This window comes from Vanessa cardui, chromosome 9 (assembly GCF_905220365.1).
Source record: "Vanessa cardui chromosome 9, ilVanCard2.1, whole genome shotgun sequence".
Lineage (NCBI taxonomy): Eukaryota > Metazoa > Arthropoda > Insecta > Lepidoptera > Nymphalidae > Vanessa > Vanessa cardui.
The window spans coordinates 3,153,102-3,166,320 of NC_061131.1; the positions used below are offsets into that span (position 1 = coordinate 3,153,102).

Sequence of the window (13,219 nt, forward strand, 5' to 3'; positions counted from 1 at the left end):
GTAAAGATGTATGTAATGCTTATGAGGGAAGATTCAAAGAAAACGAACCTTGATAACTAAAAGTTATGGCCCATAAGAATGCCGGTAAAGGATATGTTTATGTATTGATTGGAAATAATAAAATTATACATTCATTTATGTATAATATACGTTATACTAAAAATAAATGTATAAGTTCCGAGTAATGTCTTTACAATTAGTTTTGGTAGATAGTTTGCAATAGTGGAATGATGAACTTAAATATCTTCAACGTCAAAAATATTTATGGTACAATTTTGTCTTGTCTAAATCGGGAGTTTTAAAGGCTAGCTTTGAGTGTTTTCAACCAAAGATTGTCGGCTTAATGAAAGGTAGTATTGAGTTTATATGTTTGATAATGCCATACGCGGCACATGTGCCATCATAAGTAAATTTGAAAAACAAAACAAAATTTTTATTTTTGTCATTACACATTATTATTATTTTTGTTAATTTTATACAGATACCTACGTAGTTTTGATTTGAATAACGAATAAAAATTATAGTTACATTCACATTAGAAAACTCATTTTTAATTATTTCTCAAAATAAATTTGAACGTATTTTTAAACGAATTTGAAAATAATTTTCCATTACAAATATCTATTTTCGTACTAACAAATACAGAACCACAAAGCCTTCCATTACGGCTGTGTTGACTGATTGGACGCCATTAAATAAGAAGGTAATGTGTTTTCTGTAAAATGTTTGTAAGTTTGAGCTATTACGAAAACAATAATAGCACCTAAACGAAATTGCCCCATCGTTTGTGTGCCAACGGAGACTAATGATCATTACGACATTTAAAAGTAACTCTTTAGAATAACAGTTGAATGTACTGTTAATTTATCCTTTCTTAATTATAGAAACTAATTATGGAATATGTAATTATTTGTTGTTTAGTAGATTATCAACTTTGTCAGTTTATATATAGTTATGGTTTATTTATAGATAGCATTATTTAAATTAGCTGTTTCATAGCTTAGAATATGAAGTTTTACAAACGAATTAATTTATTTTGTCATTTCAAGATTTGTGTTTTCTTATTTATATAATGCTGTATTTAGAAATGAAACCAGATAGGGAAGTGTGGGTAAAGAAAACATGCTGCGCTGACTCTAAGTAAATAGGGATAAGTAAGGAGAGTTATGATGACTGTATTTAGTAATTATATTCGATAAAGTAATTGATTTAGATTTTTCTTTATTTTATATAATGGTTTCTATAACTACATGCACCTTTGTCTCCAAGTTTGGTAAAACATTGTCGATATAAGGGAGATTGGTACCGAACAAATATTAAACGCCCTTATCTCGACAGTATCGTATTGCTTTGTAGTAAGAAAATAAACGATGTACGGTTTACATAAAAATGCATTTTTACACTAATCACTTAAGCGACGATCTATTTCCATGCATCACGTGACGCGTCACTCGCTTTATGACGTCACAGCCGCCATTTATAAAACTCAATTACCGCCGACGCGGCGTTCCCTAATAATGATAATTGATGACGAAATTTGCAGCTTCGCGGAGAGATCCTTTCCGCCCATATTTCTTGTTGACGTCGCGTTTCCGTTGTTTAATGCGATGCGTATTTATGATTTCGTACTATGTTATTGCTTTGAAAATTTCCTCTGATGTGTTTTGATAATGTGTCGAGATTTATCATGTTGCAATAATAAACGTAACTGACTGCTAATTCGTATTTTATTATTTAATTTGAAACGACTGAGTAATTTATGAAAAGCTTTAATTTATTATTGTAAAAAAAAATATATTTGTATAGATCGTGACTAATAAAAGAAGTACGGTCGTCACAGGAAATCCTGTTGATGAGAAACAAATTCACGGTTAAAGATTAAAAATTAAATATCTATTGAATAAAATAAATAAAAACACAGAGTTTTGTTAGTAAAATAAATATATTTTTTTAAAATTATTAATTACATACAGCAATGTAGTATATAGGTACGACCCACACATACAAGGAAGTTGAGGCAGACATATTGCATAAGACAGCGTCTTGCCATTTGTTACCACGGTATGCAAGTCGGAATTACCACCTAGTCGCTCCAATAGATCTTTCACCTAAAAAAAATCGTATATTTTTTGTAATGGAGACAAGCATACACTTTCACGATATTTCTTCATAACAGAGCCCCTGTTTAATTTATAAATCACTTCACGACTGATTAAAAAGTCTTTTAAAAATTTACGACAGGCGCGCACTCGAAGACGGCGCGTCACTCGCAACCCGAATTATTTCGTCGGGAAAATTAAAAAACAAATTTTTAAAATTCGAATGATTGAATCGGTATTCTCGAAATAAAAGTATTGTTGATTCGCTAAACGAATTTTAGAGTGATTATTCTTTTATTTTTGTCGTCTGCTCTCGCTAATCTGTGGAATTTTCGCAGAATATTTGTGTATGCCAAGATTATTTCGCAAACAGATAGACATAAAACTATATGCAATACGAACATCATTTTTAAATAATGAATCGTAGAATGTATGACTTTTGTGTTTTTGCAAAATGTCTAAATGTAATCTAAACTGATATTATAAAGAGATGAATTGAGACTTAAAACATACTATATGTGACTTTAAGGTACAAATTATAGACAACTGACAAATTAAAAAACTCAAGAAATGTATACTAAAATTATGAACAAATTTGAACCTTCCACGTATTAGCGAATGTGTTCTAAAGCAGGTATCTAATACCCCACGGAAGAATCAGATAGAGGTACAATTTTCCCGGACAAATTATGACGAACAAGTCGGAATGATCGTAATGGGCAGTTGAAGGTGGCTCCGGGGCGTAATAAATCCCGAGATAAGTGCAGCGAGAGGCGTAATTCTGGTTATTAGCTTCCTCTGTCTCGAGAAACGATGGCTTGTCTGTTTATGGAAGTTATGCTCTGCATTAGTGCTGTTTCTAACGTGCCTCGTATTTTGTCATTTTATAAATGTCACACAATATTCTTGGTAACGATAATCCAATTTTAGGTATAGCCTTTCTGTTTTTATAATTTTAATCAAAATCAAAATAAACTTTATTCAAGTGGGCTTTTACAAGCACTTTTGAATCGTCATTTAACAATTAAGTGAAGCTACCACCGGTTCGGAAAGTAGATTCTACCGAGAAGAATCGGCAAGAAACTCAGTAGTTACTCAGTCGTTTTTTTAATACTTTTAAATATCAATCGCCAAAAAATATTTACCTAAATATGTTTCTCGAAGATATTATTTTTTACTTGCCTAGTTTATCACAACCTTTCAATGTGTAAATGTCTAAATTTAACCTTTTTAAATATTTTGACCTTCTCGTCTTACGCTACTAGATTTGTATCCAATACATGCAGATTCCCTTAAGATGTTTTTCTTCATCACTGAGGATGAGATAAATTATAAACACAAATCAAGCAAATAGAATTCAGTTATACTTCCATGGGTTTGAGCCCGCAATCTTCAGTTAAAGATTTACATAATTATCATAGGACAATCACTGAAAGTTACTAAAGAGTTTTTCACAAGTTAAGATAGAATATTAAAATCATGAAAGTAAACTAGTAAATCGTATAGAATACTAAAAATTTCATATAATTTAAGAGATAAGATTGGTGCAAAAAGTATACGATGAAGTCACATTAAGTTAAAACAAAAACGACACCAGTCGGCGTTTACTTGATTGAGAGGGTTAAAAGTACTGCAAATTACAGGTTGGGCGTCTCTGACGTGTGATTACACGTTGGCTGTCGTGCTCAACGTAACGAGCTTGGCCCTCGGACGATTGACTTTAGACGGTTGAACGGCTCTTTATATGCTACGACACGGATACGATACGACACGACACTGGGTTATAGTGCGACACAACTTAGATGAATCATCGGCAAAATTCATAAAACCGATCACATCCGAATTAAGAACGCTATCCCAAATTAAATAAATTTATTTCTTATGTGAATATGATCTTGATTTCTTAGGTTGAACAGACGCTAGAATCTATAGCGACGAATACCGTTGAATGACGTGATAGAGAGCTATTTCTATTGGTTGTATAAATCGGCAGTAATCGATTTTATTGAATACCCATGATACATCTAAGTTGTGTCGTACTATAATACAATCATGATGTAAGTATAATATTAATCAAATGAAAATAGTCACTTATTATATGAATTTAATAATCACAGTCTAATATCGAGAGTGATCGACATATTACATCTCAAATCTAGGTGGAAGAATAGTTCGAAGACCAGAAGGACAATGCAACGAAAATGAAGTATCCGACATCAAGTCTAGACTGATATATCGCATGCTATAAATGTCTTTCCAGAAAATTATTGAGTGGTTCAAAATGAGACGAAATTACAAATTACTCTAGCATTAAAGTCGAAAACGACTGAGTGGTGGGAATGGCCCGTCATTAATAAAATACATGACGGGCGGCTGTTGTCCGTGTATCATTAAGGATGCTTGCACAGTGATCTGTTAAAAATATTTAAATAGCACGCATCAATGAATTATATCGTCGGGAAAATTAAAAAAAAAAACAATCTAAAATTCGAATGATTGAATCGGTATCTTCGAAATAAAAGTATTGTTGATTCGCTAAAAGAATTTTAGATTATTCTTTTATTTATTTCGTCTGCTCTCGCTAATCTGTGGAATGTTTGCAGAATATTTGTGTATGTCAAGATTATTTTTCAAATAGATAGACATAAAACTGTATGCAATACGAACATCATTTTTAAATAACGAATCGTAGAATTTGTGACGTTTATGTTCCAGTAAATTGTCTAAATGTAACTCTAACATAATGTGAACTAATATTATAAAGATATGTATTAAGACTACAATGGCGCCCAGTTTTTCAAAATGTTCAAAAACCTGCAAATAAATCTCTCAGCTAACTTTATAAAGTGACATCAATTTATTTTTCCAATAATTACTACGTTAAGTTTCTTATGTGTTACATCTCGTTGTTTTACAATGAATATAATTAGTCTAGATATTTAAACAGTCTGCTTGTCATTTCGAAACATTTCATATTAATTATTTGAAGTTACAATACATTTGTCTTAATTGGTTGTATGATAAAGTCGTTTTTAGCATTGACTCGAAATTGGGTTATAAAGAATTTTTTTAAATTGCTTATTATAAACACACATTTAGTTCGTGGCCTCCAGAAAATATACTTCTTTTTACATTTATCGTTTTAATACAAGTGTTTAAACATTAGTTTCTGGTTGTAGAAGAGATAAGCAAGCTAAGAATTATGGTTGTTAAAAGTGAAATAAACATTCTTACTCGTATTGAAAACATAAAAGAAAAATATGGAAGTGTAGAAGGTAACTGTGATTGTGATTATGTTGAAGAAACGATAGGAGCAGCAGGTCTGTGGCAAGTAGGAATATCCAGTACTGCAGCGTTAACAAGATATATCGCCATAGGGAATATGACGTCCATAGTGTTCTTGACTCCAACAACAGACTTCATTTGTACAGATTTAAACGATAATGGGTCAATGAAAGCGGAAAATAACACGTGTTATGAAAATTGTAGGAAATATGATTTTCGTTCTGAAGTAATGGAGACATCACTAATATCAGATTTTCAACTGATTTGCGGGAAGGCGTGGCTGGGAAGCTTTACTCAAAGTGTTTTGATGTTGGGTTTTGTTCTTGGTGCATCATTTTTTGGTTGGTTATCAGACAGGTATATTTAAAAATATATTATAACTTTTAGAATTGTATTTAGCAAAGGTCTTAGATTTTTATTATTAACTAGCTGTGCCCCGTGACCTTGTGCGCGTATGAATTTAACAAAAAAAATAATTAATGTAGCCTAAGTTACTCCCTATTATATAAGTTATCTACCTGTGAAAGTCCCGTCAAAATCAGTTCTGCCGTTCCAGATATTATCCGGAACAAATAGGCAGACAGATAGACAGACCGACAACAATTGAAAAAAAAATGATATTTTGGTATATGTACCGTGTATAATTGAGTAAAAAGGGCTATTTTAATATTACAAACAGCCACTCATATTTTAATATATGTATAAATTTAATTCTTTTTACAGATTTGGTCGTCGGAAAGCAATAATATCGTCATCTGTTTTAAATATAGTATCAATGATACCGACATCGTTCGCTCCAGATTATTGGACTTTCACTGTTTTGAGATTCATAGTTGGTTTTGCGTCCGGTGGTTCATTTATAGTTTGTGTACCTATTATAATGGAAATAATCGGTAAAAGATATCGTGAAGTAGCAGGAGCGCTATGTGTCTTACCGGATGGAATAGGCGAAGCATTATTGGCACCATTTGCATATTTTTTGCCTAAATGGAACACTTATTTGCTTGGATTTAGCATGAGTTGCATTTTCATACTATTTTTGATATGCTTTCTACCGGAATCACCGAGGTGGTTAATATCAAATGGCAAAGTAGATCAAGCTATTGAAGAAATGACACGAGCTGCAAAATTGTATGTACTTATTTCATACCAACCACGTTGATATGAGAGCTGAGAGCTTAGCATTAAAATGTTTACTTCGTCTATTGTTTCAGTAATCGTCTACCAACAACAGATATTCGGGAAATAGTGATGAGGAGTGTGGAGGCAATGAAAATAAAGGAGAACGAAAAAACAACTGAAAATTATTTAGATTTTTTCAGAACGAAACGTCTATGTATTCTGACGGTATCCACACTGTTTACCTGGATCGTCGTTGGTACTTGTTATTATGGAATATATCAATACATGACGTTACTAGGCTTCGATGTGTTTGTGACTGTTGCTATATTGGGTCTCATTCAAGTAAGTATGTTTCAATAACTTTTGTCATCTTGTGAATCAAAATTATAAATTCTGGCCAAATTCACCATTTTTTACCTTCTAAACTGGATGTTTTTAATTTACTCATAGAATATTAAATACCATGTGGTGAAGAAAAACATCATACAAAACTTTAAGTTATCTATTGATATTATATCCAAATGAAGGGCGTAGTTAAATAAGTAACAAAACTACTTAGTGTAATATGTAATTGAACGGGAAAATGGACTTGTTGATGGTAACTCACCACTTCTCATAGACTTTGGCATGCTAGAAATATTAATCAACAGATTCATAACATCAATGCGTTACATGCAATCATTGACACAAGCTCAACACAATATCTAAATCAGTTGCTGTTAGGCGGTAGAATATCTGATGATTGTTTGGTACCTCTCCAGATTGGATTGCCTCATCATCAAGTAGAGTACGTAAGATTTTCTTTAACCCTAAAGCTGTCACTCTGTTCTATTTTCAGGTGCCATTGTGTCCTGTAGAAATAGCAATAAACAAAATGTTCAGCAGAAAAATATCAATATATGGAACTTTATTGGTAACTGGTTTCACGATGGTAATCTTGATCTTCACACCAAATGGGCACTGGGCGACTACTCTATTCGGCGTCATCGGTTTTAGTGCTAGTTCTATTACTTTTGTAGTACTGTATGTATACACAGCTGAACTATATCCAACGCCGTTAAGGAGCATGGCGTATGGCATGACGTCTGCTGCGGCTAAAATGGGCGCCATGGTTGCTCCGTTCATAGCGAACATCAGACCCGTTTGGATACCGTCATCGGTGTTTGCTGTTTTGTCACTCACAGCTGTTTTAACATGTTTCATTTTACCCGAAACAAAAGGAAGGAATTTGAAAGATGTTGTGGATTGACGGTCTTGTTTTGAAATAATTACTTGAATATCTAGAATTGTTTTATTTACTAGACGGATCTGGAGCTCACCTATAATTTAGCTCAGGGGATAGAATATAATATAGAGTAAAATTTTTCATCCAATTAAAGTTTGTTTAGTGTTTATTTGTTTTAAAATTAGTCTTTTCTTCTTTTTTTATTCTAAACATATGAAATAAAAAAATATATTTATTTAACGTTGTATGTGTACACAGTTTTATTGTAAGTAGGTTGTGCTATCGTATGCCTTTCAGTTTATCCATTAATTCGATTTTATTAACATAATTTTATTCATTAGAAATAGATAAAGTGCGTTTATAAACTGTGGATGAAAAAACAAACATCGTTCAATAAAGCTCGCCGTCAAGTTAACGATAAGGCGTTCAAACTAATAGGGGTTATGACATTTTAGCTATCAGCTGATTCTTTATCAGGACACTGTCGGATATTATCAAAGAGTTATTAGTTTAGATAAAAACTATTACAACGAGTTGTAAGTGTACTCGTGACAAATTTACGATGACATTAACAATAATGACTTATTTTCATAACAGTTGATTATATATGGATGTTTTATTATTAAATTTATCTACACTTGTAAAGCAATAATTTTGTATTTATTATGTTCCTATAATCATTAAGTGTATGTATTTTGTATTAAAATAACTTGAAAAGATGTTGACGACATTCTTTTATATTTCAATTAATGACAGTTATATGCTTTATGTTGTTGGAAGATGCAACTTGGCCAAAGGTTGTGAGTTCCATATCAGGAAGACATCGATGGATTTTCAGGGAATTAATTTGTGTTTATAATTCATGCGTGCTTGGCGGTGCAGAGAACATTGGAAATGCATTAAAATTAAGCTACCATATGTTACCACAGATTCGTGATCCAAAAATGCGTAGCGAAATATATTCCAATAATATCAAAAATAATCAATAGAAAAATAAGTATGGTAGCGTACATATGATATAACGGATGCATTCTTAGAAACTCAACACTAGAAAATAGTCTCGTTACACACACACACACACATACGTACACACAGACAGTTAATTAGGGGCCAGAATTGATAAATAAAAACATACAAATATATATTTTTAATGTGTTGTATTTACTCACACCTTTATGAACATTATATATTGTGATGGCCATTTATTTGATTACTTTGGCACGTTACATTTTAGTGTCATTTGATTGTTTTCATATTATTTATTTAAAGATTATTGAAGGCCATTGTATACTGTTTTGGTAATAATGAAAGTCCTTTGCTAAGCAGATGCTTTCGATGGCCGCAATTGGCATAAAATACAATTACAAACATAAATAAACAATGTTTAAATAAATATATTTAGATTATTTTATAAAATTAAAACTATAGGACAATTAAATGTAATAATTATGAATGCAGTATGTCAATATCGTTAGTAAATATCAACAAAGAGTATATAAGTTTATATACTTTTTGATATATAGAAGACAAGGGGAGGGACTGAATTATGTGCAGTATTTGAATTATGTTCAATTAAGAATCTAAAAAAAGTGAAAAGCATACAGAAACCATGATGTCCCAGCGGTCATAATGAATGTATCTCAACCAATGAGTTCAAACCTGCAATAATCCTGGATATGTCTAATTTCATTGTCAATATTCACCAATAGGCATAATAGCGTGGTGAAATTATCTCCAAACGTTCAAAATAGAAGAATTCCTTAGCCCAGCATTGGGAATTTTACAAAGGCCGTTACTTTAAATATATAAGTGACATTAACAGGATAAATATAATTTATAAACAAAGCGAATCGCACGCAATTATCTTATACAAGCAACAGTTTGAAGTGCCATTGAAACTTTGCCGACGGATCCATCCCATTGAGTCGATGGCGATTTACACGTCAACTAAAACGATGTGGGGTGCGGCGCGTTTGATGTCTTGGTGCCGAGACGCCTCGAGTGGTCAAATTGCCTAAATTAGAATGCTCCGTATATCGTAATTTGTGTAAAACATTGTTGAAGTGTTAAAGGATGTTTAATAAAATTTCTCAGCATAAGTGCCGTCGTATATCATGGCAATATTGATACTTAATATACTACAGAATTTGTTTATTTACATCACATTAGAAACTACTAAAATGAACAGTGTTTCTTTACTATATTGTCCATGTATTATATGCAAAAATCTTCCTTCCGAATCACTCTATTTATAAAAATATGAATTGTAATTTTAAAAATCTAAGCATACATAGGGACAGACGTTTTAAAGAGCTGTTCCATATATCTGATGGAACTATCCGCGGTTCGTCTAAGGACCTTTGACGAACCGCGGATAGTTTTTGATTGATGTAATTTTAAAGGTGATCAATTGAAATTTTCTTTAAATTGAAAATTGTTTTGTAATATCTCACGCGAGCTGTCACAATTTAATATGATTAATTTTTTTTTAATATTTATTTTAATGGAATACGCGTTTGTCTTCCATCTCACCTGATGCAAAGATTAGCTAAAGACGAAGGTGGTACACGCCCATCCACAAGAAAACTGTTCACTTCTTAAAGGCTCCGGAGTTCAACTTTTCAGGAAAAATAGACGCAGGCAGGTTGATCCAAATCTTGACGACTCTCACCAAAAACGACCTGTAAGTATATATTCATATATACGATTTTATCATGTCCTTTAAATGAATTCCAATTCGAGTCCTTGGAGATTTGATATCCAAATATTTTAACATACATTGCTGACCATGAGACGACGAATTAAAAACACTACTCCGTGAAAATTTAATGGTGGTTAAGATTCACGCATTCTAACCAATAGACCACGAAACGATAAATGGATTGTGTGAAAGGCAATATGGTTAGAAAGAATGTTACTTGTGAGATGACGTCTGACAGAGAAGTATGGAAGGAGACATGCTACACCGACCCCAAATAAAATTTGGGATAAGGACAGGAAGATGATGATGTTGAGACAACCTCGGCTAACCTTCTATGGAAGTCTGCTATAGCATGTGTCACCCAACAACTAAAACCTAAGCAGAAGGATCATCGCGTAATAACAACCTACCTGAATAATAAATAGTATTTACAATCTGAAACTGTAATTCATCTTCATAAATCTGGATTCATAAAAAAATAATTCACAGTTACAAAACAAATTTCGGTGAACGTTATCGTTCAAACATATATCTAGATATCATACAAACGTGTCCCCATTTGTTACTCAATGTCTCGTGGGATTGTTTGATATATATTATCAATTAGTATCACGTAATAACAATACTGTCTCAAGAGGCGAGGCGGTTAGGTAGTACAGTGGCGCTGTCGGTGCATATCAGTTCCGGCGTGCTGTGTGGCCCTTGTTCGAACTATTAGAAAAACCCACTGACTTTCATTCTCTGGTTTTTCTCAGGACTATATTTTACTTTGGCTATCAATAGGTCAATACAACTCTTCAATTTCGAATGATCATTCTTTTTTCAAATTTATCGACGATACAGAATAACAAGTCTTGATACTTGTCCTATCTTAAGCCTATATAAGTAACAAACACTACAACTTTGAATGGGTAAATGATAATTCTTTATTCGAATTTATCGATTACACAGAATATTGAACTAAATTATTATTATAAAAGGAATAACTAGTCTTGATACTTGTCCTATCTTGTAACGTCTATATAACAAGAAAGCATGTTGATATTAACGTTGAATATTTATGTTAATAATACACGTATTGTGATATAAAAGCAATTGAAATAACATACGAATATAATCGTGGCATAAATTCCGCAAGGCGCTACACGGCAAGCGCTCGTCTTCAGGTGACGCAAAAAACAATTATAGTTAAAATTCTGGAAGGCGTTCTCTGTCGGTGGTCTAAGCGATTGTTATTCTGGTCATTCCGAGGATGTTTGTCGGTTGACGATTTATATGGACGTGGACGATTAAACAAATATTGTGTGTTAATAATTAAGTGCCGTTTCTGGGGTGGCATGCACTCTGAACACCGGTGGTCCGATATGTTATATCTGTTATATGATTATGCAATTGTTATTATCTTAATTATAGCTTTGTTCTGGTGCAAGTGTTAACACTTGTACCTTATGGTAGTAGTGGAAAATATTTTTTAAAAATATATCAGTACTCTATCTTCTTGCATGTCCTGACCTATTGTCATGGACTTTTGCGATTCAACGGAGATATACTGCCTTTTCTTATTTTGACAATGGTTATGTAAGTTAATTAAAATATTTAATACACAAAGATTTTAATATATGTCAAATGTTTATACGGTAAATAAAATGTTGAATATAATGTTGACAGTAAATAATTTAACTTTGCCTATGGTTAAATGAATGGAGTCGTGGGTTATAGATTTTGTGTATAAGTTTTTAAATACTTTCAATTTTATTAAGGAAGGTAGACTTTCATATGAACCTCTTTATATTAGGCGATCACTATCACCATTAGACATATGTTTAAATCATACCTACCAAAATATTAGTATCACAATAATATTTTAGGTAAACTTTAAAGTTACTCATTCTTTAATAATAGGTTGGGGAAAAAGTTTCTTCGTATTTTATATGAAAATTCAAAAAGTTTTTTTTATAGTTTATTTACATTTGACTAAAGTATGTAGGTGCCATTTTGTTCCATAACTTTTTGCCATCTTGTTGGTAGTGACATGATCCCATTGCTGTAAAAATTTTGGGGCTTCTGATCGAAAAACTGCGACAAGTGGTTTTGGCAGTCCTCTCGTGATGTTAACCTGACACTGCCTAAGGAATTCTGCAGAGACCGAAACAGATGAAAATCTGAAGGTGCAAGGTCAGGACTATACGGCGGATGCATTAATACCTCCCAGCCAAACTCTCGTAATTTTTGTTGAGTGGCTAAAGATGTGTGAGGTCTAGCGTTGTCATGGTGAAAAACCACACCCCTTCTGTTGATCAATTCTGGCCGCTTTCTCTCAATTTCTTGCTTCAATATCATCAATTGTTCGCAATAAAGTTCTGAATCGATGGTCCTGCCAGGCGGTAACAGCTCATAATGAATGATGCCCTTCCAATCTCACCATACACACAGCATTACCTTGTTGCGAGTTAATCCGGGTTTTGCCACAGTCTGTGAAGCTTGACCGGCCTTTGACCACAATCTTTTTCGCACGTTCTTGTCGTATGTGATCCACTTTTCATCACCAGTTATCAGCTTCTTCAAAAATGGTTCGGTTTCATTACGTCGTAATAAAGAATCACAAATGAGTACACGGTTCATTAGGTTTCTTTCAGTGAGTTCATGAGGCACCCATATATCGAGCTTTTTTGTGTACCCAGCTTTATTCAAATGAGTCAAAACCGTTTTGTGGTCAATTGCCAGTTCTTCAGCTACATCGTAACTACTAATCTCGCTCCACTTTTTCAAAAATGGCATCAATTTTGT

General features: G+C 32.8%; 1 protein-coding gene across 1 annotated transcript; it reads left to right on the forward strand.

Annotated features, from left to right (window-relative positions):
* Positions 1-5,297: 5,297 nt before the first annotated feature.
* On the forward strand, positions 5,298-7,755 carry LOC124532433 (organic cation transporter protein-like). Its single transcript, XM_047107337.1, has 4 exons — positions 5,298-5,741; positions 6,108-6,515; positions 6,599-6,848; positions 7,345-7,755. Exons 1-4 carry the CDS (start codon positions 5,302-5,304, stop codon positions 7,753-7,755), a joined length of 1,509 nt encoding a protein of 502 aa, XP_046963293.1. The 5' UTR covers positions 5,298-5,301.
* The last annotated feature ends 5,464 nt before the right edge of the window (positions 7,756-13,219 follow it).